This window comes from Vulpes vulpes, chromosome 14 (genome assembly GCF_048418805.1).
Source record: "Vulpes vulpes isolate BD-2025 chromosome 14, VulVul3, whole genome shotgun sequence".
NCBI classification, from domain to species: Eukaryota; Metazoa; Chordata; class Mammalia; order Carnivora; family Canidae; genus Vulpes; species Vulpes vulpes.
The window spans coordinates 46,998,942-47,023,983 of NC_132793.1; the positions used below are offsets into that span (position 1 = coordinate 46,998,942).

The window sequence follows — 25,042 nt, forward strand, 5'->3', positions numbered from 1 at the left end:
CATTGGCCATGGGCTGTGACAGGAGGAAGCCAGCTCTGGTCTGAAGTGTCTTGGCACCTGTAGGCTGGCCTGCCCCCAACCATCACAGTCACATTCAAGGGCAGAATGACAGCCCAAGGATCAGGGTGCCTCGTTGTGAGTGCCGCTCAATGGCTGTCAGTGGCTCAAAGAAGCTCTCCCACATCTAATACTAGACAATGCAGAGGCTCCTTCCATGCCTGCACAGAACAACAGCCTGGCCGGAGTAAACCACCCAAAGGGCTGTGCTGTGCAGGGTGCTGCCTGAGCGCCAGCCAACCCCCGCTAAGCCCCACGGTGCTGGCTAAAACCTCCCTCCCCAGCCTGGACTTGGGGAATGTAATACAGACAGGGGTGAAAGAATTTGGTTTGGATCAAGAACTCTTAAAAAAAATCACCTTTATCTTTTTTAAAAATTTAATTTGATTTAAACAATTTTTTTAAAGATTTATTTATTTATTCATGAGAGACACAGAGAGAGAGGCAGAGACATGGGCAGAGGGAGAAGGAGGCTCCTCTCAGAGAGCCCCATGTGGGACTCGATCCTGGATCCCGTGAAGACAGACGCTCAACCACTGAGCCACCGAGGCGTCCCTAAATTTCAGAAATGTTTTTTAATTAAATTAATTTTTTTAATCCAGCAAGTAATAAGCTTAGGTTGTTTATTTTGAAAAAATTACCTGGGTATCTTGGTTGGCAGATTTCAAAGGAAGAAATGCAAAACCAGAGTTTATTTAAATATGTAAAAGTCCTCATTTCTCAAGGCCTGAACATTGCAACAACTAGAAACTTCTTTGTGACATATAAAAAGGCACCTGGCACTTTTTTAAAAAAGGTTTATTTCAATCAAACACGTCATTTTTAAAAAGAAGAGTGTTATATTTAAAAGCTTGCAGCAAACGCACACACACACACACTAGACTTTGAAGCTGCTCCATCACCCTCACCATGGCACCTCCAGGAACCTGGGAGTTTTGTTTGTAGAAACCCACAGTCACATATTCCCAGCACCTCCAGCTCAGATGGAGTTGGTCACCATCCCTTGTGTTCCCATAATTGGAACTTCTTTACATAAGCGTCATTATTCCTGCCTGTGGTAACAGCAACAAACCAGGGAGCATTTACTCTGTTTCAGGCATTGTATTAGAAGGACTGCATGTATTATCTCCTCTGATATTTACCATATTTGGTATTGATACTATTTGATAGTAATAATAGGAGCTGTTGCTACTATTAGCTCGCTTTACAAATGTGGAGACTGAGACAGAGAGAGTAAATAGAAGCTTCTAGAGCACAGGGAAGATAGGGAGGAAGGACCACCGACCAGGTCTGGCCAGGCCTCACTGTACCTTGGCTTGGCCCCCACTTGGATCCTTTACCAGGAACCCACAGCACAGCTCATGTGGTTTAATTTTCCAGTAAATGTGACATTTGTCAGATCAGGTATTTTGTTACACAGCAGTAGTAACTGGAAACCCCCACCCCTCATACACCCATACACAAAATCCAATGATCAGAACAAATTAGGGGACGCCTGAGTGGCTAAGTGGTTGAGCATCTGCTTTTGTCTCAGGGTGTGATCCCGGGGTCCTGGGATTGAGTCCCACATTGGGCTCCCCACAGGGAGCCTGCTTCTCTCTCTGTGTCTCTCATGAATAAATAAATAAAATCTTAAAAAAAAAAAAAAGAACAAAATTAGGAAGTGCTTGGAATCAGAAAAGGATTCTTTATTTTATGCAAAAAGAAGGAAGTAAGGTAGAGCCAGCAGGACACAAGTTTGAAAGCTATCAGACTTCCCTATAAGCCTGGCCCCTCACTGGTCACATGCAGTCACTGCCTGACCCCAACCCAAGTATCAACTTCTTAACCTGTAAGGTGGGATTAGTAGTCAGGCATCTGGGTGCTGAGAAGAAAAGAGACATATGTACATACACATGTACACATCCATGTATATACCCATGTTCACATGTATATATGGCCAACTCAAACAACATGGGGTTGGGGTGCTGACCCTCGGCATAGTAAAAAATCCAAGTACAACTTTTGATTCCTCAAAAACTCAACTCCTGCTGACCAGAAGCCTTACTGATAACAAAACATTTGATTAACACATATTTTGTATGCTATGTATATATACTGTGTTCTTACAATAAAGTAAGTGAAAAGAAAAATACATTGATGGAACTATACTATATTTATTGGAAAATATCCATGGCTAAGTGGACACGTGTGGTTCAAATCCAGGTTGTTCAGGGGTCAGCTGTATATGCATAGCTGTGTGTACACACGCACATGGGTACACACATGCACACACGTGTGTGTCATGACTAATGCAGGGTTCAGCACAGATTCAGGCTGCAGGCAGCATACGTTCCTCCCCCTTCCACCAGAAAACAAGGTTTACCACAAGTCCCCCTCAAATAACATCCTTCTCAAATAAATTTAAGATGGATAGCATTTTTAAAAATCTTTAAAAAAAAATCTATCAGAAGAGCACCTGCCTCCCCTGTGACCAGCATGCTCTTCACCCAGCCTTTCAGTAAGCCCTGCCTCCTGCATCCACCACTGAAGGTAGAGTCAGTAGACACACCCATACCTCAAGCTGTATCATTTTCTGAGCGGGGCTCAGGTGCCCTAGGGATCCTGTCAAAATGCAGATTCTGATTCAGAAGTTTCAGGGTGGGGCCTGAGATTCTGTATTCTGGACCAGCTCCAAGCTGATGGTGAGGCTGTGGCTCCGTGGAGCCCTTATATCTGCCTGAAAAGGTTGCAACGGTTTCTGCTACTGTGGGTGATCCAGGAACCCCCACCCTATAAAAGAAATATGGCTAGGAAGAGTTCCTAGTGGCTGCTTAGACATTCAGTCACTTAACTATTCAACAGGTATTTATTGAACAGATGTGCTATAGTCCAAATATTATCCGAAACAGCTCTTTTACGATTAAAAAAAATATTGTTGTTGATCAACCTATTACATAGAGGGTTTTGCAGTCATCACTATTTGGAGCCTTCCCTTGAGCATGGTCACAGAGATCTGAGAGTTACCACAAACAGGTATTTCTAAGAAATTGCGTTATTTCTAACGACTGATAAAGTAGAAATCAACATATATCAAAAAAAGAAAAAAAACACCACAAAGAAACATACATTAAAGGAATCAGATGTGGACTGGCTCTAGTCTTACGGTGGCCCTTTAAGAGGAGGACAGGACGTCCCAGCTCAGCAGTGGGTTTTGCTGGAGGGATTTCCTCCATGCTCCCCATGCATTGTCTGGAAGGGAAACCCAAGCACATTCACCACCCCTGCCAGAGTCTGTCATTCTGACTACCCCAAGGCATGGGAAGCTCATCCAGAGACTTCCACAGAGCACTGTTTACATGTTCAGAAACCAAGCTCATTGTAGTGAGGACATCTGGGATCTGTGTGTGTTATCTTGGTAACCATTTTTGAAGAGGAGGAAGATCCTTAAAATACAGCCATTATCTTGGGGAGTTGGCATTTGCCAAGTATTGTCTAGATCTTCACATGGTAACAATGCTAAAAGTACCAGAAAAGATAATGATCTCCATAAGATCACTGAGATGCTGAACAAGGAAGAAAAAACAAAAAGAAGGTATTTTAGTGTCTCCTCAAAAACCTGGCAGCCTTGCATTTCAGGGCTGAGGAGCATACAGAGGGACAGTATAAAGAGTGTCCTCACAACAGTGAAACTCTCCTAGAAACATGCCAATTGTGCATGGAAAATAGACACAACCCAGAGAATGGGATCTGGAAAATTTCAGGCTTCCAACAATAAGTGGGGGTGGGATGGGGGTGGGGTGGGACAAAAGGATCAAATGCTTTCATCTACAGTTTGCATGGGTTAATTATCTTCCCCACCCACTTTTGTGTGAAGTTAGGGTCCTATTTTGTGGGGGTTTCTGGGGGTTTCTGGCTCCAAGTTACCTCAAATCCTTTAAGGAAGCAGATATGGACACCTTAATCAACAAAAAGAAAAGAAAAACACAGGGAGCCTGGGTGGATCAGTCTGTTAGGGATCTGCTTTCAGCTCAGGTGATGATCCCAGGGTTCCAGGATCCAGCCCCACATGGGGCTCCCTGCTCAGCAGGGAGTCTGCTTCCCCTCTACCCTGCCCCACTGCTCATGATCTCTCTCTCTCATTCTCTCTCTGACAAATAAATAAATAAAATCTTTTTAAAAAATTAAACAATCTCCCAGCATGGTGTTCTTGACCTTGATGTCTTAAAAAGTAGAGAGAAGTCAGTTATTTTGAAGACTGTCCTTCAGTTGGGTTGCCAGATGTTTTCTAGCACGACCTGACTCAGGTTATGCATTCTGGGCAGTAATGCCACAGACATGCTTGGTGTTCCCAAGATATCATCTCTAAGATGTTATGTGGCATTGGCTTGTCCTGATCTTGCTGATTTGAGCTTCCATCCTTGGTTTACGGTGGTGTTCACCACTTCTATAGTTCCTAGTTTTCCCTTTTACACATCTTTTTTTTTTTTTTTTAAGTAATCTCTACACCCAGCGCGGGGCTCGAACTTACAACACTGAGGTCAAGAATCTCATGCTCTACCGACTGAGCCAGGCAGGTGCCCCTTTCACACACCAATTTTTAAAAGCAACAATCTTAGTCTTTTTTTTTTTTATCTTACATTAACCAACAATGTTTCTAGGATTTTAAACAACACTTTTATTTCATAAAAAACAAAGAACTTCACTTGAATCTGCCAAAGATAGTAAAAGGTGGTTGGTAAAAAAAAAAAACATATATATATATATATATATATATATATATATATATATATATATATCTCCATGGACAAATAAATCCCTAATTGTGATGCATATATATCACAATTAGGGATTTATTTGTCCATTCTGTAGTAGGAGGCAAGGAGATCTCAATTTTCCTATCCCATCCAATCAGGCAGCAGTGAGAGAGAGGACACACCTGAGGCTATGGAGATGCTCACCAGACAATCTCCAGCTGTCTCTCAAAGTCACAAGCGTTAGTTCTCAAACTTGACCACACTCAGAATCCTCTGGAGGGCTCATGAAAACACAGCTTCCTGGGACCCCAAATTTGTTATTCCGATTCTAGGGCACAGAGTTTGCATGTCTAGCAAGACCCATGGTGATGCTGACACAGCGGTTCCAGGCAATCATCCCACTTTGAGAACAACAGGTCTAGACTTCTTTAGAATGACAACTAGTAGTGTCCAGCCCAAACTGAGGACCTGTCTCTCTGGGGCTTGTCCTGTCCCTCAGGCTCACCTGAGAAGCCCTTGACCATTTCAAGGTCTCCTGACCTTCAGCTCCTCAAGTCACTTCTGTTTGCTACTGGCTATGAAAGTTACCTCACTGAATCACAAGCTCTCAAATTTAAAAAAAAAAAAAAAAAAGATTCAGGACGCTAGGAAAATTGAAAATCCATTCCAGCTGCCCTGCTCCAAAATCATTCCTTCCTCATTTATCAGTAACCGAAATGCTTATATGTAGACTCTGGAATTTCAGCTCCATAGATTCTGGTTTATGCTGCCAGGGGCCCAGACGATTTCTTTAAATAGAAAAATCTCAAAGGCACATTACATAAACCCTACCCACAACCCCCATGCAGATCAGCTGTAGCAGATCCCTGTCTTCTTTACTGGATCCTTCTACCCAGTTTCTAAAAAAAGGTTCTCAAATGCTGGCCTTCATTAGAATCATCTGGGGAGTGTGTTAAAATGCAGATCCCAGATTGCAGTTCCCCCCTCACCCAGTGTTCTCAGGTCAGCAGACCCCACGCCTGCAGTGGACCACGTGCCCCAGATGATTCTGAGAAGCATTATTCTCCAGGAAAGTGATAGCTCCAAGCTGGGGGATCTGCACAATGAGAGTCAACTCATCACTCAGCAAATATTGATTTTCAGCATGAATTGTGTTAGCAAAACATAAGAGTTGGAACTTGCCGGAGTAATTGTTCCTAATGGTATGAAAACACACCTCCTGGGGCTGTTCCAGATGCTGCCTTTGAAGACTACCTCCACCCAGCTTCTAGAAGGCTGGCAGGAAAGAAAAGAGAGCACATGTCAACTTTGAATACGTGTCCTCTTACTTTGAACGTGGCCCCATGCACACTTTTCTAGCCATGTTAGACTGTTCAGACACTGTCAACACTCAAAGGCCCTCCAGGGCAGACACTGCTCAGAATGTAACTTGTCTCCCAAGTGATGAGAAGAAATGTTCTCCTGGAAGGTAAAACCCACCAGGATGTCATCAGCACCAAGAACAGACAGGAAAGGGGATCTCTCTTCATGAGCTTCGAGGTCCCTGGATTGCCCCCTGACCCCCACCCTCTTGGCTCCATCTCAGCTACTACTGTTTTGATCTACAGAATTCTGAGCAAGCCTTCAGAGTTTCTCTCACTGTGAAGTCTGCCCAGCACCCCATGCTGAAATCCTAAATCCTAATGCAGTCTCCAGTCTGGCCTGCATGCATTTGAAGAGCACCTTGTTTACTTGACTGCCTCTCTCTCACAGTAGTTGGTGAGTTCACAAGAAAAGACACCAGGCTTTTGTTTTCACCCCTGTAAGCATTTCAAAATGCTTAGCCCAATGACTAAAGCTTGCAAAAATAAAGCTGGATGAATGGATGGATGGATAGATGGATGGATGAATACCCAAGCCCTAGAAAGACAATGGAGACAGGAAGCAAGACATTGTCTGATAGTTAAGCTACAGGGTCCAGGGCAACACATCAGGGAAGAGTGAAAAGCCACAGGCAAAGATATGAGGTGGAGGGCAGGCAGGAGGTCAGCTCCTTTGAGTGTTAGGAAGAAGGCAGACTTGATGCTCAGTGTTGGATGCAGGACTGCATGAGAATAGAAGTCCCAAAGCTTGGGAAGTGGTTTACTAGTGGGCAGAGGTGAGGCCTCTCCAATTATAGGCCACAAGGCAGGGAGGTGGATGGGTTCAAGTACTTCCAAGAGCAGAGAAAATAAGCCCCCCTCCCCTCATCTCAAACTTGCCCGTTAGATGTTAGTCATTGACATTTTCTAGAGACTGATGCTGACTGAGTGTGCACAATGAACACTTCTTACCTTTGTAAGTATACTTACAACCCTGAGATCAAGACCTGAGCCAAGATCTAAAGTCGGACATTTAAATGACTGAGCTACTCGGGAACCCCTTGTCCTCTGCCTTATCTTGAACAGACTTTAATTGGGCTTCTCGCTTTGGATCACTCTTTCATTTCATTATGAGAAAATAATTAAAATATAGATAAGCCCATGAAGTATTGTGCAGGATGGAAATTCATTCAACACCGAAATACACATTCACGAGCTCAGTTTGTTTTCTGAAGGGCCAGTGGTTAGGACACGGAAGGATTCAACCGGTGAAGATAAAAAGAAGGAAGGCTGTGAAGAGGAGAACCCAATTACTCACTCCGACCCCTCCATCCACATTCAGCAAAACAGGTCTGGGAGCAGGCTTGCAGGACAGCTTCTCACCAGTGGATCCTGTTGAGACAGACTTCTGCTTTCCAGAAAGCCCTTTTCAATGGACTGCTTTTTCTCTGGTTGCTGGATTGGTTTTGTGATTGCTTTTCTGGTTTTCTGGGTAGGATTTACATAAACAGCACATTTCAGTGGCAATGCATATGATTCTGGCACCTTCCAAAGAGCATAAACCCAGCAACCCATCAGTAATAAAAAGAGCTGTGAGGCATTGCTATGAGCATACACAGCAGGATGACGGCACAATCCAACTTTTTGAATATTCAGAAAATACAGACTCTATAATTAAATGACTTTATTATGGTCACTGTTTTCTGCTGAAGTTACTTAAGTCATGTTTGATGACTCTTTTTAATATAAGTGATTTATAAGACTTCTAAAGAGTCTGCTGCTGCTAATGATGGTAACACTAGTTATGCAATAAATGTCCGTTAGGTGAGTCTTTACTAAAGCTGTCTCCCTGCCCTCACCCTACAAGGATCTGCCCTTCTGCCCACCTATGAGAGTGGGCAAAGTGTTGGTGTCAAGTGACCCTGCTCAGTGGCCACAGAATGATCCAGGAAGGGGCATGGACCCATGCTGGACCCATCAAAGTCACTTCCCTGGTAATCTGAATGGGGACCACTGAGATTTATTTAGAAAGTGATGGGGCACCAAAAGGTGAAATTTGGAGGCTGGGGCAGCTTGGGGCCACAAGCAAACAGCAAGCAACTCTGCCATATACCAACGGGTATACATGAAGAGAGCGGTAGAGATGGGACCTGTGGGGTTTCCACTCCACCCCATGCGATGAGAGAGTGTTGGGAGACAATCCATCCAAGTCTCTCATCTTTACACATCCTGTGTGCTCAGGCCTTTGCCCTGAACTATATTCCTAAGGCTATTTGTACAGCAAAAGCCTTCAGAGACAGGGATAATGCCTCCTTGGGGTAAAGGACAGATTTGTCTCCTGGGCAGGATAATAAAGATCAAATCTCCCTCTGGAGTAACGGTGAGGCAGGTTTGCTACCTCTCTGTATAACATTAGGATTGATTAAACTCAGAATTCTTCAGCTTTGATGCAAACCTCCATGAACTGTACATGTGCAGCATCGACGTGGGCCCACCACCCTGGCACCTTCCTGAGCTGGGGCCAGGGGAAGACAGGGCAGGCAAGGAGAAGTGATGTAAACAGGAGACCCACGCCCCTGCTGAGCCCTGAGAGATGAAGTCTGTGTCCTGAACCAGGACCTAAACCAGTACTTGAGCCAACTTCCAGGAGACTGTGGTCCTCTAACTGGCTAGCTTTCGAGTCAGGTCAGTCTTCAACACTTCCCAGTTCCTGGAAAAGCCTTAAGAACCAGATGACTGATTGAGATGCCAAGTCTGCATCAGACAGTGACAGGTGGAGCGTGGTGTACCGACAGAGCAAAACCCATCCCTAAACTCAAGAAGCTTAGATCTATCAGAAATCACTCTTAGGATGAGCTCTTTGAACTTCCAGATAGATTTTTCAGGACCTTTTATCATGAGTCTATTTTTAAATATATGCATTATAACCTGAACACCAGAAAGGCAGGGTTCTGTGTATTGATTTCTACGTCATTCAGTTGTGAGAGGATGTGAATTTCCAAAACTGGTGTATGGGCAAACACATTGTTCAACTGCTTCTCAAATCCTCCTTGGAAAGGTGGGAGAAGAAACAGAATGGCTACATTTTCCCACAGTAAGTAAAATGTCTAGGAACAGAATGTCCAAATTAATCACTTGGCTCCATGACAATGGTTATAACAAGTCCTGAAAATAGATAAGGTTCAGGATCCCATCCTAAGCATTACACGTATGCTACATGAGTCCACTGTTTGAAGAGTCCGGCACATGATAAGTGTGACATAAATGCCTGCTAGCATTATTATCACATGATCTCGTATACTGAGGTAAGAACTCATTTGTTCATATCTTAGAAATGAGAAAAGCAGGCTTAGAAAGGTCAGTGACTGGCTCAAGTATGAAAGACTAGAGTGTTTCTGCCTGCAGGTAACAGAAAATACATCCAAAAACACTAAAACAACAAGAATGTACATTACTTCACATAAAAATAAAGTCAGTGGGAGCAGTGCCAGAGTTGGCCATCCCATCAGCTTCCAGCTATTACCAAGCACCCTAGTTCTCTCCTGCTCCCCGCCCTACTGTCTTCAACACACTGGTTATCATATTGAATATGCTTTCCACCTCATAGTCACAAAGTGGCTGCGGCCCCTCTAAGCATTATATCCCTGCCGGACAATAGCCAAACCTTTCCTAGAAACTGCACCTGCAACTTCAATAATTTCCCTCATGTCTCTTTGGCCAGAGTTAGGGCATATGCCCAACCTCAAAGAAATCACAGATTCTGAGGAAGGAACCAACTTGATTACCTGAGTACATTTAAATTGAAGTCTTAAACAAACATTTATACACAAGGAAGAGGAGGCAGTGTAGTTTGGGAGGCAGGCGATGACGCTGAAATTTCATCAAAGCCAGACTAGAACTCTGGAGCCTAAGGCACTACCCATAACCTGTAATGGTATACTTTCCATTACAATGGATTGTTCTAGATTTCCACTGTTCAGTGTGGTGGCCACTACTGAGCACCTGAAATACAGTTAACGTGACTAAGGCATTGAATTGAAATTTTTTTGAAAAAATTTTTTTAATCCATGAGAGACAGAGAGAGGCAGAGACACAGGTAGAGAGAGATGCAGACTCCCTGTGGGGACCCTGATGTGGGACTTGACCCCAGGACCCTGGGATCACAACCTGAGCTGAAGGCAGACGCTCAACCACTGAGCTACCTAGGCATCCTGAATTGAAATTTTTTTTAAGTTCAATTCAAAGAGCCACATAGATCTTGTGGCAATGACCCTGACCGCGCAGGAACAGCAGTGCCTATGGCATCTGATAAGGTTCTAATGCTGTAAGAATATAATGAGAGACATAAATGTAACTTAAATTTTCCAATAGTCGCATTGAAAAAGGCAAAAAGTCATTTTATAATATGCTCATTTTTACCTCCATATCCAAAATATTAACACTTCAACATATAACCAATATAAAAAATATTAATGTGATATCACATTCTTTTGTTCACCCTGCATCTCTGAGATATGATGTGTATTTTTTACTCAGAGCACATCTGGACATTTCAAGCATTGAGGAGCCATGTGGCAAGGCAGTCTAGAGATTTCAGAGCATTCACGTCAAATGATCTTTCCTGATACTGGCTCACCACTCTGGGAAGTGATCCAGACCAGAAAGTGAGGCTCAGAAAGGCTATACCAGAGCACCAGGGTGGCTTCAGCTCAGGTCATGATCTCAGGATCCTGGGATTGAATCCTGCATTGGGGTCCCTGCTCAGCAGTGAGTCTGCTTCTCCCTCTACCCTTTCTCCTGCTTGTGTTCTCTCTCATGCTCTCTCTCGCTCTCTCTCAAATAAATAAATAAACAAGAAAGGCTATACCAGTGGCTCTTAGACTCGAATGTCATCACAGTCCCCAGGGGGGCTGGTGAGCACTGTGGCTGGCCCCTACCTCCCATGTTTGTGATGCAGCAGGCCCAGGATGGGCATTTCTAATGGGTGGTGTGGGTGCTGCTGGCCCTGGGGCCACACTAGAAGCACCAGGGGCCTTAAAGGAGCTGCACACACTCACACCTGTCATGAACGGAATGAAACCCATGTTTTGTCTTCCAGCCCATTCTCTTTAACACCCAGAAAGATGAGGCCAGGATGCTGGCACAGTCAAAAACAACTCCAGAGAACAGAACAGCACTCAATTTCCTCACTCCAAATGGTTGACAGCAGATTCTGGATGCATAATCCAGTTATTCCAAGAACACTCACTGCTCCTATCCCAGACTCCTGCCTTTCTCATGATGACTTTGTGTTTATTTCATATGATTTTAGGTTCACTTTCTTCAAGGAAATCATTTAATACGTAATCAACTCTGAAAGAAAATCCTGACCCTCACAGTTGACGTCTTCCGGATGGAGCGGGGCTGCATCACCATCACACCGCCCACATCCCTGGAGTTCAGATGGGAATGTGAGGGAGAGGCGACTATGTAAATCACTTCTGACAATGCCATGCACTCAGCCCCTGGTAGATTATGCTTTAATAAACTCAGCAGAAGGTATCAAAGGCAAGCCGAGCTGCTGAGGGCAATTTGGATGATTTTCTCATCATCAGGTGACAGGAGTGGCTCTCAGGACAATAGCCCTGGGGCTGCTGAGGGTCAAGCCTTTCCTTGTTGCACTGTTATCTGCAGAAGAAGCTATTCTCAAAGACCTGGGGCCCAGATGCCTGGAGGCCAGGTGGCTGGGCCTGAGGAGCACATCTGAAGTTTGGAAAGAGAGGACATAATCACGTTTCCAACAAAGAAGTGGTTCCCTCTGGCTTGGGGAGGAGCTGTGAGGCTCTGCTCCACCTTCTCTGCCCTCACACCTGGGACCCTCCCGCAGCGGGGGCCAGCTGTGCCCATGGGCTGCCGCGTCACCACCCAGAGAAGGACACCCAGCCCCATCTCTGCACTGCTTATAACAACATGCCGGGGAGTTGGGCCCGATTTCATTTCATCAACAGACCCCAAATAGTTCCCCCATATACACATCCGACAGCAAACGGACCGGACGGGGAGCTGGAAAACAACTTATAAGTAGACTCTGCCATCCTCTCCTTTCACTTTTATTCAGGGTGCCTGTTTCACTTTGTTTGCTCTCCCAGCGTGGGTATGGGGCTGGTCCCTCTCAGTGGCATATTTAGTGCACAGCTTCCGGGCCCCAGCCACCCCAGGCTCTTCCCACCTGCAGTCTAGTAGGCTGCCCCTCACCCTTCTCGAGCTCTCTGTTTCTCTGAGCACAGGGCTCTCTGTTGGTTTCCTGGATGTTTCTCTTGGCCTCTCCCTTCAGCCATCCTGGAGGCACAGTGATTTCTATACACGGGGGCCCCAGGCTGCCTGCCTCTTATAATTCCATTTAATTGAGTGTTGCATCAATACACTTTATCTTTTATTTAAATTCAATTAGACAACATAAAGTACATACTTTCAGATGTACTGTTCAACGATTTATCAGTTGCATGTACCCCCGTGCTCATTGCATCGAGTGCCCTCCTTAGTGCCCATCACCCAGTTACGCCATCCTCACAACCTCCACCCCTTCAAAAGCCCTCAGTTTGTTTCCTAGAGTTAAGAGTCTCTCATGGTGTTTCTCCCTCTGATGACTTCCCCTTCAGTTTTCTCTCACTTCCCCTATGAGGCTCTGGACTGTTTCTTATATTCCACCTATGAGTGAAACTACATGATATTTGTCTTTCTCTGACTTATTGCACTGAGCATAATACCCTCTACTTCCATCTATATTGATGTAAATGGTGGGGATTCATCCTCTCTGATGGCTGAGTAATATTCCATTGTATATATAGACCACATCTTCTTTATCCATTCATCTGTCAAAGGACATCATGGTTTCTTCCCCAGCTTGGCCATTGAGGACATTGCTGCTATGAACATTGGGGTGCAGGTGCCCCTTCATTTCACTACATCAGTATCTTTGGGGTAAATCCCTAGTAGTGCAACTGCTGGGTAGGGCAGATCTATTTTTAACTCTTTGAGGAAACTCCAGGCAGTTTTCCAGAGTGGCTGCACCAGTTCACATTCCCACCAACAGTGCAAGAGGGCTCCCCTTTCTCCGCATCCTCTCCAACATTTGTGGTTTCCTGCCTTGTTAATTTTCCCCATTCTCACTGGTGTGAGGTGGTATCTCATTGTGGTTTGGATTTGTATTTCCCTGATGGCAAGTGATGTGGAGCACTTTCTCATGTGCTTGTTGGCTATATGTAGGTCTTCTCTGGAGAAAGAAGTTCTCTGTTCATGTCTCCTGCCCATTTCATGACTGGATTGTTTGTTTCTTGGGTGTTGAGTTTAATAAGTTCTTTATAGATCTTGGATACTAGCCCTTTATCTGATAGGTCATTTGCAAATATCTTCTCCCATTCTGGAGGTTGTCTTTTAGTTTTGTGGACTGTTTCTTTTGCTGTGCAGAAGCTTTTAATATGCACCAATACACTTTAGAATTATTTGAAGAGCCTTCAGAATATTTAGGAATGATACCTGCTCCTTTCAGCTCACTGAGTCATATTGAGGGGGTCCTCTACTTAATGTCAGCATGTTTGGGGCAAAACCAGCTGTGCTCAGGAGCTTTGAGTTAGCAAGCACCAGAGACTTCAGATGGAATATTAATAATAATAAACATATATAGTGCTTATCAGTGCCAGACTCTATTGTAACTGCTTCACATATGTCAACTTGTCCAATCTGCACAATAGCCCATCTGTGATGGGACTAGGATTGATGCCACCCTATAGGGGATGAAGTGGAGGCACAGAATGGCTGAGTAACTTGCCCAGGGTCACATATCTGGTAAACAATGAGCTGAGATTCAGATCAAGGCAGTCACATTATACAATGTTGCCTCCGAAAATGCCTGCTGTTCAAAACTTACCTTCTGGGATGCCTGGGTGGCTCAGCGGTTGGGCATCTGCCTTTAGCTCAGGGCATGGTCCTGGAGTCCTGGGATTGAGTCCCACATGTGGGCTCCCTACATGGAGCCTGCTTCTCTCTCTGCCTGTGTCTCTGCTTCTTTCTGTGTGTGTCTCGAGTGAATAAATAAATAAAATCTTTAAAAAAAAAAAAAAAAACTTACCTCCTGTCTCCCACACTGTCGGCTCAAACAAAACTCCAAGTAACTCAGCCTTGTGCCTTTTTTTTTAAGATTTTATTTATTTATTCATGAGAGACAGAGAAACACAGATGCAGGCTGAAGGAAAAGCAGGGTCCATGCAGGGAGCCCGTTGTGGGACTCGATCCCGAGTCCCCAAGATCACAAACCAGGCTGAAGGCGGCACTAAACCACTGAGCCATCCAGGCTTCCTGCCTTGTGGCTTTCTTGACTTTGAGGAAGAATCTCCATTTCAGACCTGAATTTCCCAACCTCCTGTTCTTCTAATCTCTGATGTTTTATCACTACAATGATGCTGCAATGAAGGCAGTGATTCTCTGTATCAGCTCAACTTTGTTTTCATCATATAGTAATTTTTCAAAAGCTAAGATACTCTCGCCAATCCCAACCTGGGTCTGGGGTTTTTGAGGCCTGATGGAACTTGAGGGTAAACTAGAGAAATGGGATGGGCAGAAGGTTGTCCATCTCAGGACAAGCTGAATGTGACCTAAGGGCACATGCCCCCCAGATCCATCTCAGGAGGGGGCTCAGCACTGTGGGTGCTCATTCTCTAAAGAAGTCAGTTGCTTGGGTGGTCCATATCTCAAATGCTTCTCTGAACTCTTCCTAAATCTAGAAGTATGAGGACAGTATTTTAAAAAATGGAATGATTCCCCGCTCCTGGCCTTGGACACAGAGACATTTTAATTTAATCCTCAACATCCCTGGCACTGTCAGTGAAATGCACACTTCATCTTTATCATTGCAAAAACTTTCTGGATGATGCTCTGGAGAGAGAGGTGTGACAACCCTTAGAAGTTAATCTGGTGCTTCACAAACGTTATTTTCTGCTACTTAATGTGGTAATTCAAAAATTACAGTGGAGAGATCCACATAATTAAGGGATCCCTGTCCTGGTTTCCCTGGAGGAGTCGGGGGTTATGCTGGTGCTGAGCATAATTGCTAATAGAGCTTCCTTTACTCTCAGAAGAATCTGGACCAGAAATCCTCTACCATTACATAAAGGGGAGGCTCTTGTTCAGTGAGCATCACCCATCATCATGGTGTGAGTTAAAGCAGAATAAAGGTCAGGTTGTGTCAGCAAAGCTTGCTCTGTTTGGATCATTTGCACAGAGTTGGGATAGAAGTGATGCTCTTCCTGTGTGTTAGGGTTGTTTTCTGTATAGGTTAGATATAAAAACACTGTCAAGGGGATCCCTGGGTGGCTCAGTGGTTTAGCACCTGCCTGTGGCCCAGGGCTCAATCCTGGAGTCCCGGGATTGAGTCCTGAGTTGGGCTCCCAGCATGGAGCGTCCTTCTCCCTCTGCCTATGTCTCTGCCTCTCTTTCTCTCTCTCTTTCTCTCTCTCTCTCTCTCTCTCTCTCTGTCTATCATGAATAAGTAAATAAATAAATCTATATATATTAAAAAAAAAAAAAACACTGTCAATAGATACCGACACATCTGACAACGAAAGCTATACTAATTCATAGTGGAGGGCACTGGGTGTCAAGTGGCACTTTCTGGAGTTTGCAGGGAGGAGGAAATCCAGCCTGCACATTGACCTTTCCTGACCCTTCCCCAGGCACAATTCAGAAACCACAGTGGAGCTAGCCTCAGAAGACAGCGGGTTCCCCACAGGTTTTGGGGCATCTGCCTGCGTATAAGGCCCAGCGCAACGAGTCCCTGACAGAGGCTGGTCTTTTTGTGGCACCTGCCTCCACGTGCGCACTTCCTTCCTTGGGGCCCCCTCTACCTCCACCCCCACCCCACCCTCCACCCCCACCCCCAGCCCCACATTCTCGCTAAGAAGGTTCCCGGGTTTGCCTGGAGTGCAGGGAGGGAGTGACTGGGACTCCCCGGGAGGCCTAGGGGAGCTTCAGGTCCCACCTCAGTGGTGTGAGTTGAGATGGGACAGACCCTGCAGGTCTTCCTGATGACCACAGGGGCAGGGGGCGGGTGGACGGGGGAGGATGTCAACGCCCAGGTGCGTCCCCTGTCACCCCGAGCCTGGAGAGAGCTCAAGGGGCCCTGAGGCCGCAAGGGCAGGGCCGCGGAGCAGACCTGAGATGCTACGCAGGCGGGAGGCCAGGCGGGGGCCAGGGCGGCCCCGGGCGGGGCTGGGGACCCGGCGGGGGCGCGGAGATGGGCAGACAGGACCGGGGTGCAGAGGGTGCGTGGCTCCCCGTGGGGCTCGCTGCCCGCTCTTCAGGTGGAGCTGGAAGGGGCGCGCGCCTCTGGGCCGGAGCCTCCCTCCCCTCCCCCCCCCCCCCCCCCCCCCCCCCCCCCCCCCCCCCCCCCCGGGCATGAGCGCCCCCGCGACGCCACCCCCCAGGGCTGAGGAGGAGCTGGAGACTGCCCGGTCCCCAGCGGCCAACGCCAGCTGCGCCCGGCCGGGAGAAGGAGGCGGCGGCCCGCGGGCATCCTCAGCAGCCGGTGCACCTGCGCCCTCCTGCGCCCGCTGGGCAACGCCCTGGGCATCTTCGTGATCCTCCGCCGCACCACCCTGCAGGCGCTCAACCCGGCGGTCGCGGACCAGCTCTTCGTGGCCCCGCCGGCCGCCCTGCGCCACGGGCCCGTGGGGGCGGGGTGCTCGGCGCCGCGGCCTCCGCACGGTCAGCAACCTCCTGTCTGAGCGCCACTGCCCTCCGAGGCCCCGCTTGGCCAAGCTGACCGGCCTGGGCGTGCGGCTGGCGTCCCTGCTGGCCACCCAGCCCCTCGCCGTCTTCGCAGACACCAAGCCAGCTCGCGGCGGCCAGGCCGTGGCCTGCAACCTGGTCGGCCGTCCTCGTGCTCCACCCGTCCTGCTGGGCTTCCTGCTGCCCGTGCTGGCCACTGGCCTGTGCTCCCTGCGCATCGAGGCCAAGAGGCGGGTAGATCACGCGGCGGGTGCTGACGGTCGTAGCCGCCTTTGGGCTCTGCTGGGGTGCCCTTCCACGTGGTGCAGCTGCGCAGCCTGTTAGTGACCAGCCTCGATGCCTCAGCCCACCACGTGTGCCTCATCCTCAGCTACGCCAACAGCTGCGCCAGCCTCATCCTCTCCGGGATGAGAGGCTTCCTCTCTGACAACTCCCGCCCGTCGCTCCAGCGGGTGCTGTGCCTGCACTGCTGCCTCCTGGATGCCGCGGGTGCTGAGGAAGAGCCCCTGGACTATTGCGCCACTGCTCCCAAGAGCAGGGCTGGGGCAAGATGGATGTGCCCCCCACCCCCCGCCAGCAGGAGCCCCTGCAACCGGAACCCAGCCACAAGCGGTTACCCCTCAGCAGGACCACTGCTTCTGAAGAGCCCGTTCACCTCCACCCCAGCCTGGGCACCTCCAGGGGAATCTGTGAACCCTTACAACCCCGCAGACTGCTGTCTTGGATGTTCACTGAAGAGCCACCACCTGTGCCCGCCACAGCCACCTTTCTCCAGCAGTCTGTGTGCCAACCCCGAGATCATCAAAGCTCTTTGGGGCAGCCCCGGTGGCGCAGCGGTTTAGCGCCGCCTGCAGCCCCGGGCCTGATCCTGGAGACCCTGGATCGAGTCCCACTCAGGCTGTCTGCATGGAGCCTGCTTCTCCCTCTGCCTGTGTCTCTGCCTCTCTCTCTGTCTCTATGAATAAATAAATAAATTAAATCTTTAAAGAAAAAAAAGCTCCTTTGCTTTCTCCCACCCCCAGGACTCTGGTTTTCAGGAAGACACTTCCAAGGGGGTAGGACTCCTCTGAGAACTGATCTGTGATGTTAATCATCCATGGACCTCTATTTTCCCAGGGGTAGTAAGCAGAGGGATGCCAGGGAGGAATGGCCCTCTGCATGTGATATGTTACAGAATTTCCGACCCCGGGGAGGACTGTCGGGAGGGTGGAGGCAGCCAGTGCCCTTGCTGTCTGCTGCAGACTCTGACTGTGGTGGGGACATCACGTGTTTGGAAAGAGAAGGGAGGAAGGAAGATGCTTCCAAGCACACTCCCTTTGCTTCCGCTCCTGGGCTCTTCTGTAACTGAAATTTAGGCAGGACAGTCGGGGGCACCAGCTCTGTCATCCCCCTCCGCCCCCCAAGCCCAATGGCTGCTGGCACTCAGAAATGCCATTCCAGTTGTCTTGGGCTAGCAGCAGGCTTCCTGTGAGTAGAAAAGGTTTGGAGAGTCGTAATGTGGAATTTGTTATGAGGTGCAAAACCAGATCAGTAATTAAAAAGCAGAAAGGATAAATCTCACTTAGCTCCTATGATGTGTTTTTTTGTTTGCTTGTTTTTGTTTTTGTTTTTTGCCTTGACCCTTTGGCGTGGGAGCATGAGACCTCATTAAGTTGGCAGTTTAAACTACAGTGCTAAGTGGGAGGGGAGCCAGAGGGAGGGAAACGGAGACCAGAGAACACAGATGGAAATCAGCCCAGATTTTGGATAGAGGAGGCAGCTCTATCACCCACTTATTAAAAAAAAAAAAAATCACAATTCAGTAAAACAGCAGCCAGATGTAGATAATAAACACACGTAGGCTGAATACAGTAAATGGCTCTAACTTTTTGCCTGATGTTAACCCAAGGATGAATTAGCTTTTCCCAAAGGAAAAAGTCAGCTTATGAGGAGCTTTAATCCTGTTTTCTATGAAGAAATGCTTGCAATGCTTATGTGGGGCTCTGGAATGAAAACATGCTATTAAACATGCGTGAGCAGCTATGTGTGAGACTCCACCTGGCTTAGCACAGCAAAAGACCCTTCTGGGTTTGGCTGATCCTATCCAGATGGAGAGAGGAACATGGGAGGGGAGGAAGGGGAGTACAGTTGAAGAGAAAGCCCCTTTGCTATTCAGAGGCGTCAGCCCCCCAGGGTTCATAGCTTCCCGGTAGGAGGGCTTCCAGGGAAGCACTGGACTTACCAGCCTAGCAGACCTGGCCTGACTTGAGCCTTTTTGGGCAGCCAGCAGGTATCCCAAGATGAGCATATGGGTGCAGTTCTAGGAGGCTAAATAAGATTGAGGCAGAGCCAGGAGGGCAGGGTAAGGCCCAGGGGGACACTCTAGTCCCACCATGGGCAGGAGCTCCTATATGAGATCGAGAAAGAAGAACACGGCTCTTCCCCGAAGCATTTGGGCCAAAATCAGAGTTTTACCTGATATGAGCAGGTGCCTGGTGTATGGGAAACAGGCAGAAGAGGAGCTGACCTCTGGTCCTAGATAAAAATGTGGTATGATCCAGGCAGGAAACTGAACCCAGGGTCCTCAGAGTTCTGCCTCTAAAATCAAGAGGTCTTCTAGTACCAGCACACTGTGACAGAGGTCTAACTTTATGCTCTCTTCCATGTGGCCAGAGATTCCAGCTTCTTTCCTACTGAATGAGAGCAAAAACAAAACAGCCTTACGCAAACTGTGTTTGGGCCTATCACCACTGGATCCTTACTCTCTAGATGGCCAGCCAGCAGCATGATCTGTAGGCGGCAATCAGTGTCAATCCATGTGTGTCTCATAGGGCTGGGTGGGCAAAGTAGAGATGCAGGTCTTTAGGGTCTGCACACTGGGGTGGTCTATGTCTGCTGGCAGAGAAAATGAGTAGCCAGTCTGTACTACATCCTGAAGACATGGCTGTGGGCTGGAAGTTCCAAACTAAGGCACAGAACCCCTTGAACTCACAAACACATATGCACGAATGCACCCACACACGTACAATAAACACATGGACATGGACCATCCCAAACCTGTTGTACCCACTAGAGTTGCTTGGGCATCAGGAGGAAGTCAGCGCTGGGGTCCATTGGACTTGTACAACTGTAATTTCTTGGCAGTCTTTCTTTGTTCCCCAGTGTCTGGCAGCATGCAGCAGGTGGCCACATGGTAAATGTGGTTGACTTGAGTTTCAAGGGCAAGCCAGGCTGAGAGCCACACGGCGAGGGGCTCGTGGCTCTGGAAATGATCTGAAATAGGCATGGGCTGCTGGGCCTTCGCCCCTCGCTTGGGTGGGGTTGGGGTCCTTCTCTTCAGTCTTCAGCAGTGATCCACAGCAGGCAAACTCCTTGATGGGGAAGATGGGGCACCCACCAGGAGTCTTGGCCGCACTCACATGCTGGGCTGAGTGTTTAAAAATGCAACGTTGTAAACTAGTTGGTGAAGGTTGAAGCAGAGGCAGCCTTAGGCTACAAATGGTAAAGTCCCTGAGAGGCAGGGGCCTTCCAGCAGCCGTCCCAGAGAGCAGTGATGTTATTTCTCTGAGCCTCAGTTTCTCATGTGAAATATGCACAAACGCAGGGTATGGGTTTTGAGTTCTCAGCTGTAAACCGCCTTCTCAAAAGCATGGGAGAGGCACGCTAACCGCTAACCGAGGTGGTGGGAGGGTGAAAGACAGCATTCTTTTATGCTGAGTACTCTCTCTATCCCTCGTTAAAAATGAGTGAACACTGCCCCCGACCTGGGAGTCCTAAATCATGCAGCGGAGGGGGTTGGGGGTGGAGAGTGTGCTGCTGACCAGTGTCTTCCTCAGCTGCAGAGACCTTGTGCTTCTTGGGGGTTAAAGTTGGGCACCCAGGGCAGCATAGTCCCGGGAACATTTAAAGCCCATCCGGAGAGCTGTCGGCTTTGGTTAGCATCACCCCCGAGGCCTCTATAACAGCTGGTTGCATAAAATCCTCTGGTTCCTGAGCAGCAAGATTGCAATGAGCTGACACCGGGCTGGAGGCCTCTGGGGTCCCCGGAGCACTCACGCATTTCACCTGCCAGAGGGTCAGCCACGCAAGCACCCTCTGACCTGAGCCCTGTTCTGCTGCCAAAACAGCTTTTGGCTTCAAATGAGAATGTAAATGAGAACATTTCCCCCCCCTGGGTAGAAACAGCCTCTAGGCACCCCTTTAATCAGTGAACTTGCTTTGCCTTATAAAGTTGTCTTTTACTTGCTGTTCAGTGACAAGACAGTTGTTTTTTTCTGGGTGGTCAGAAGATGGTATTCGAACATAAGACAGGCGTTCATCAGAATTCTTACCCAATCTGTCAGTGCTGTGTTACTGAGCAAAGATGTATAATAGTTTCATCTTTAAATTCTTGGCTTCATTTTCATTAAAAACATCACCTCTAGCACTCCTTAGGTGCCAAAGGCTGATACCAAAGGAGAAAAAAACCCAACGTTCTGCCTGTGATGCTGAGAAACTGGACGTGCAAGCTTGGGCAGTGACTGAGCAAATGCTCATAAACCTGGGTTTCAAGGTTCTCTGACAGGCTGCGGCTCTTGAAACATTCCTATCTCTCACCGCCCCTACCCTACGTAGGTGACAGAAATGCCTCAGATTCCTTAAGCACAAATGTCAGAACCCTAAGGCTCTGTCCTCTGTTGCACCCCGTCAGTCAGCACCACACCGGGAAGCTCTGCTCCATGGAGGAGTGTGCAGGTAGATGTGCATGCAGACAGCACACTGAGCACTGCTTCGGGCAGCTCCAAGGTACAGGGGGTAGTGGGGGAGCCTCCGAGGACAGCAACCCTGTCCTCACGAAGCCTTGGATGTTCATGGCAAAATATGAGAACTGCAAAATGAGAGTACAATTTTGAGCTGAAATTAGAACCCAGGAGGGGACTCTGGTTTCTGTAAGATATGTACTAAAAGAAACTAGCATGGTCGTTAGGGCAGGTTTCCCAGGAAAGTTTGCTGGAGATGACTCCTCCGAAGGATGAGTGGGAATCAGCTAGAAGAAGATGGTAGGATGGAACATACCAAGGACTCAAGGCAGAGGGGACAGCATGTAAAAAGGACCTGTGACGGTAAGCAGTGAAGATGCCCAAGGTGGCTAAAACAGAGGATGGATGATGCCCAGTCAGTAAGAGGCTTTAGGAAACCTCATAAGTTCCCTTAGGGATCTATGACCCTGCCATAGAACAGCAGTGACAGGCCTTAATGTGACAGTCAGGTCTACTGAGTAAAGCACCCCATCAAGGGCTCTTGAGTCCTTGTAAAGTTGGGGCCCTCATGCCTCCATTTCTCAGCAGGAGGTTGGCAGGAGGAATATATTCTTTCCATTTCAACATTCATCAACTTTTTTCAACAGGAAGGCAGAGCTTCCAATTATATGAATGGCCTAGTGTCTAACCAGGAGGGGCACTCTTGAAAATGAGAGTGAACTAAAAAAATACAAATAAAATCCAAGATCATTAACTGTGTTACCCAGAATGGAAGTACTGACTTGGTTAAAATGAAAACTAAGGCTTTCTATTATGGAAAGACACCGTGGATATCCACTGATGTCATGGGGTGCCCGAGGTCAGTGCTGGCACAGAGCAGATGTGTGGTGGCCTGGGAAGAACAGACTCGGGGACACACAGGCCAGGATCAGGGCACCCACTTACCAGCCCAGTGTGACTGCAGGAAAGCTGCGTGGGCCCTGGGGGAAGGCAAGAACCAGAGTGCCTACCACCCGCAAGTGTGCAGGGCATTGGCCCAGAGGAAGAAGAGAACAAGGCCGGTACCAGGAATAGGCCTGTTTTTGTTGGGTTTTGTTTGTTTGGGTTTTTAGGTTTTAGTTTTGTTTTTGTTTTGTGTGTGTGTGTGTGTGTGTGTGTGTGTGTGTGTGTGTGTGTGTGTTTGGTCAGGATTTCTGTAGCCACTCTGTGGAGGCTATGATTTCTTTTTAATCTATTTTTTATTGACATATATAATATGTAAATATGTAAATATGGCATAATTCACTCCTTCTAGGTGCTCAGTGCTGACAAACGTATCCAATTTACAGTGGTTCAACTGCCTGCCACCCCTGTCAAGATGGGGATGGTTTTTGTCACTTTTCCCTCATGTTGACCTGGACCCATCCCCTGAGAGGGCAGGCTGCCAGTCACATGGAGGACACAAGGGGACCAGACTGGGTGCAGTGTGCTCCCTAAATTGAGGGAAGCCATCCACTCATACCGCTTCCTGAGCTCCTTAACCTAGACAGGGATTCCAACCCATTTACTCAGGAAACACTGCCCTTTTAACCTCCCAGATCTGAAAAGAACCACCCTGGGCTCCAGAAATCCCTCACTCAAAAAACAGAGGCTTGAGTATATCCCTGGACGAGTTGCCAACTTCTCAGTGATCTCCTAGGCTTTGACTCTGAGCTCCGGAGAGAGAGCAGAGCTGCCCCTCCAAACCAGGGTTCACACTCCCTCCGGAGCTTTGCAGACTGGATACACTCCAGGACCCGGCAGACACACCATTTCCATTGAACCCAGGCCTGCAGCCCTGTGTTTCCTGCGGCCCTGTCCCAAGCGCTGGACGTTCAGACAAATGGAACAGAGAAGCCAGGACTTGCTCTGTGCCCTTCTAGGACTTTTCATTCTCCTGGGGTTACTGCTGGATCTCTCAAGTCCTACCTTTGGAAGAACAGCCAAAATGTTTGAAGAAAGACCATAATCACCTTCTGGCAAAGAATTACTGAAAGTGGCACTTTTGGTGTCATTCACCATTTCAAGACAAATTTAACAACGTGTGTCCCCATGACAGGGGTGATGGTGTGCAAGATCTCCAGAGTCTGTGGGAGGTGGGGGCCCCTGTTGTCAAGGAATTAGAAGGACTTGAGTCAAGGGGCAGAAAGAAGAGGGGAGGATTCGGGATACTGTGGCAAAGCCCCTCTCCCTCACTGGGTGGCTTGAAGGAAGGCCCTGATGGAGCCCAGAAACCCACGAGTAAGCAGCTGGGGCCAGTATCAGTGTGAAGCCAGAAGGAAGATTCCAGAAGACAACAGAGAGAAGTTGCCACGTCCAATTTGTGGAAGAGAATACTCAGGATAGTATCGGTCATGATATGCTCCATTAAAAAAAAAAAAAAAGACTAAATATTTCAGACAGAAAGTCAAAAAACTGTCTAGCCTGTGGCCCTGGAGGGCATTATATCATCACGGACCCCAGTTTGGGATGTTGGTGTTTTTCACTGGATCCTAAAAGCCTTGGGAGATTTGCTACCCTGTCTCCAGTGGGTGTGACTTTGAATTAATATGTCCCCAGGCTTCTTTTGTCTTTTGTAATCACACTTTCAAAACAAGCTGAGAATTATTTTGATTCTGTTAGAATCTGATGTCAAAAAAATATTTCATTTCTCTTGTGAGAGGAAATCAGTTGTTTGCCTCTATCTGAACCTGCTGACCAAAAAAACAAAAACAAAAAAAATGGGAGAAGGACTCTCTCAAAACAAAAAGAGATAGTGCTGAGCCCAGGCACATGTTCTAAAAACGAAAGGAAGAGCCAGGCATGGCCTGTGTTATTCTATAAAGAAATGCCTAAAAAGGTCAGGGGATGTGTTTTCACATGACCCCGGGGGCCCCCCACAGAGTCTTGACTGTGATACAAATGTGTTTTTATATGTCCTTTGTAACCTTGGTTTTCCTTAAAGACAGGGAAATGATAATTAACCCCCATTTAACACGAGACGGCCTGAAGGCCCCTGGGTCAGAACCTGGGGCTCTTCTGCCACCTGGCCCGTCCACCTGGCATATGGAGGAGCCTCAGAAACGGGACGCAGGGCAGGGGTCTGGCCCCCGGGGATGTGAGCATGCAGCACCATCATTTCCCTTTGCACACACCTTCCTTCCTACTGCTCTCTAAAACCGCACCCTCGGGATTGTGTGGCATGGGATTGGTCCCCTTGCCTTTCTGTTCCTTGCACACTCCTGATGCACTACCAGGAATTGTGGCTGCTCAAGTCCAGAACATGGGGCAAATGAGCAGAGCCCTGAGAGACACAGGAGCCAGGCTTCCCCAAAACCTTCTGCCGAAGGTTAAGAGAGCCAGCCTGTTAGTCTGGTCAAAGCTTAGGAAAGCTCATCTTTATGATTCAAACATGAAAACACAGGATCCTTGG

General features: G+C 47.8%; 1 protein-coding gene across 1 annotated transcript; it reads left to right on the forward strand.

The window, feature by feature from the left end:
• Positions 1-16,164: 16,164 nt before the first annotated feature.
• On the forward strand, positions 16,165-18,242 carry SSTR4 (somatostatin receptor 4). The gene is given in 7 exon segments (XM_072735161.1): positions 16,165-16,242; positions 16,639-16,829; positions 16,909-17,130; positions 17,132-17,180; positions 17,182-17,458; positions 17,461-17,671; positions 18,011-18,242. Coding segments are annotated over 7 exon segments (1,260 nt in total).
• Positions 18,243-25,042: the final 6,800 nt, after the last annotated feature.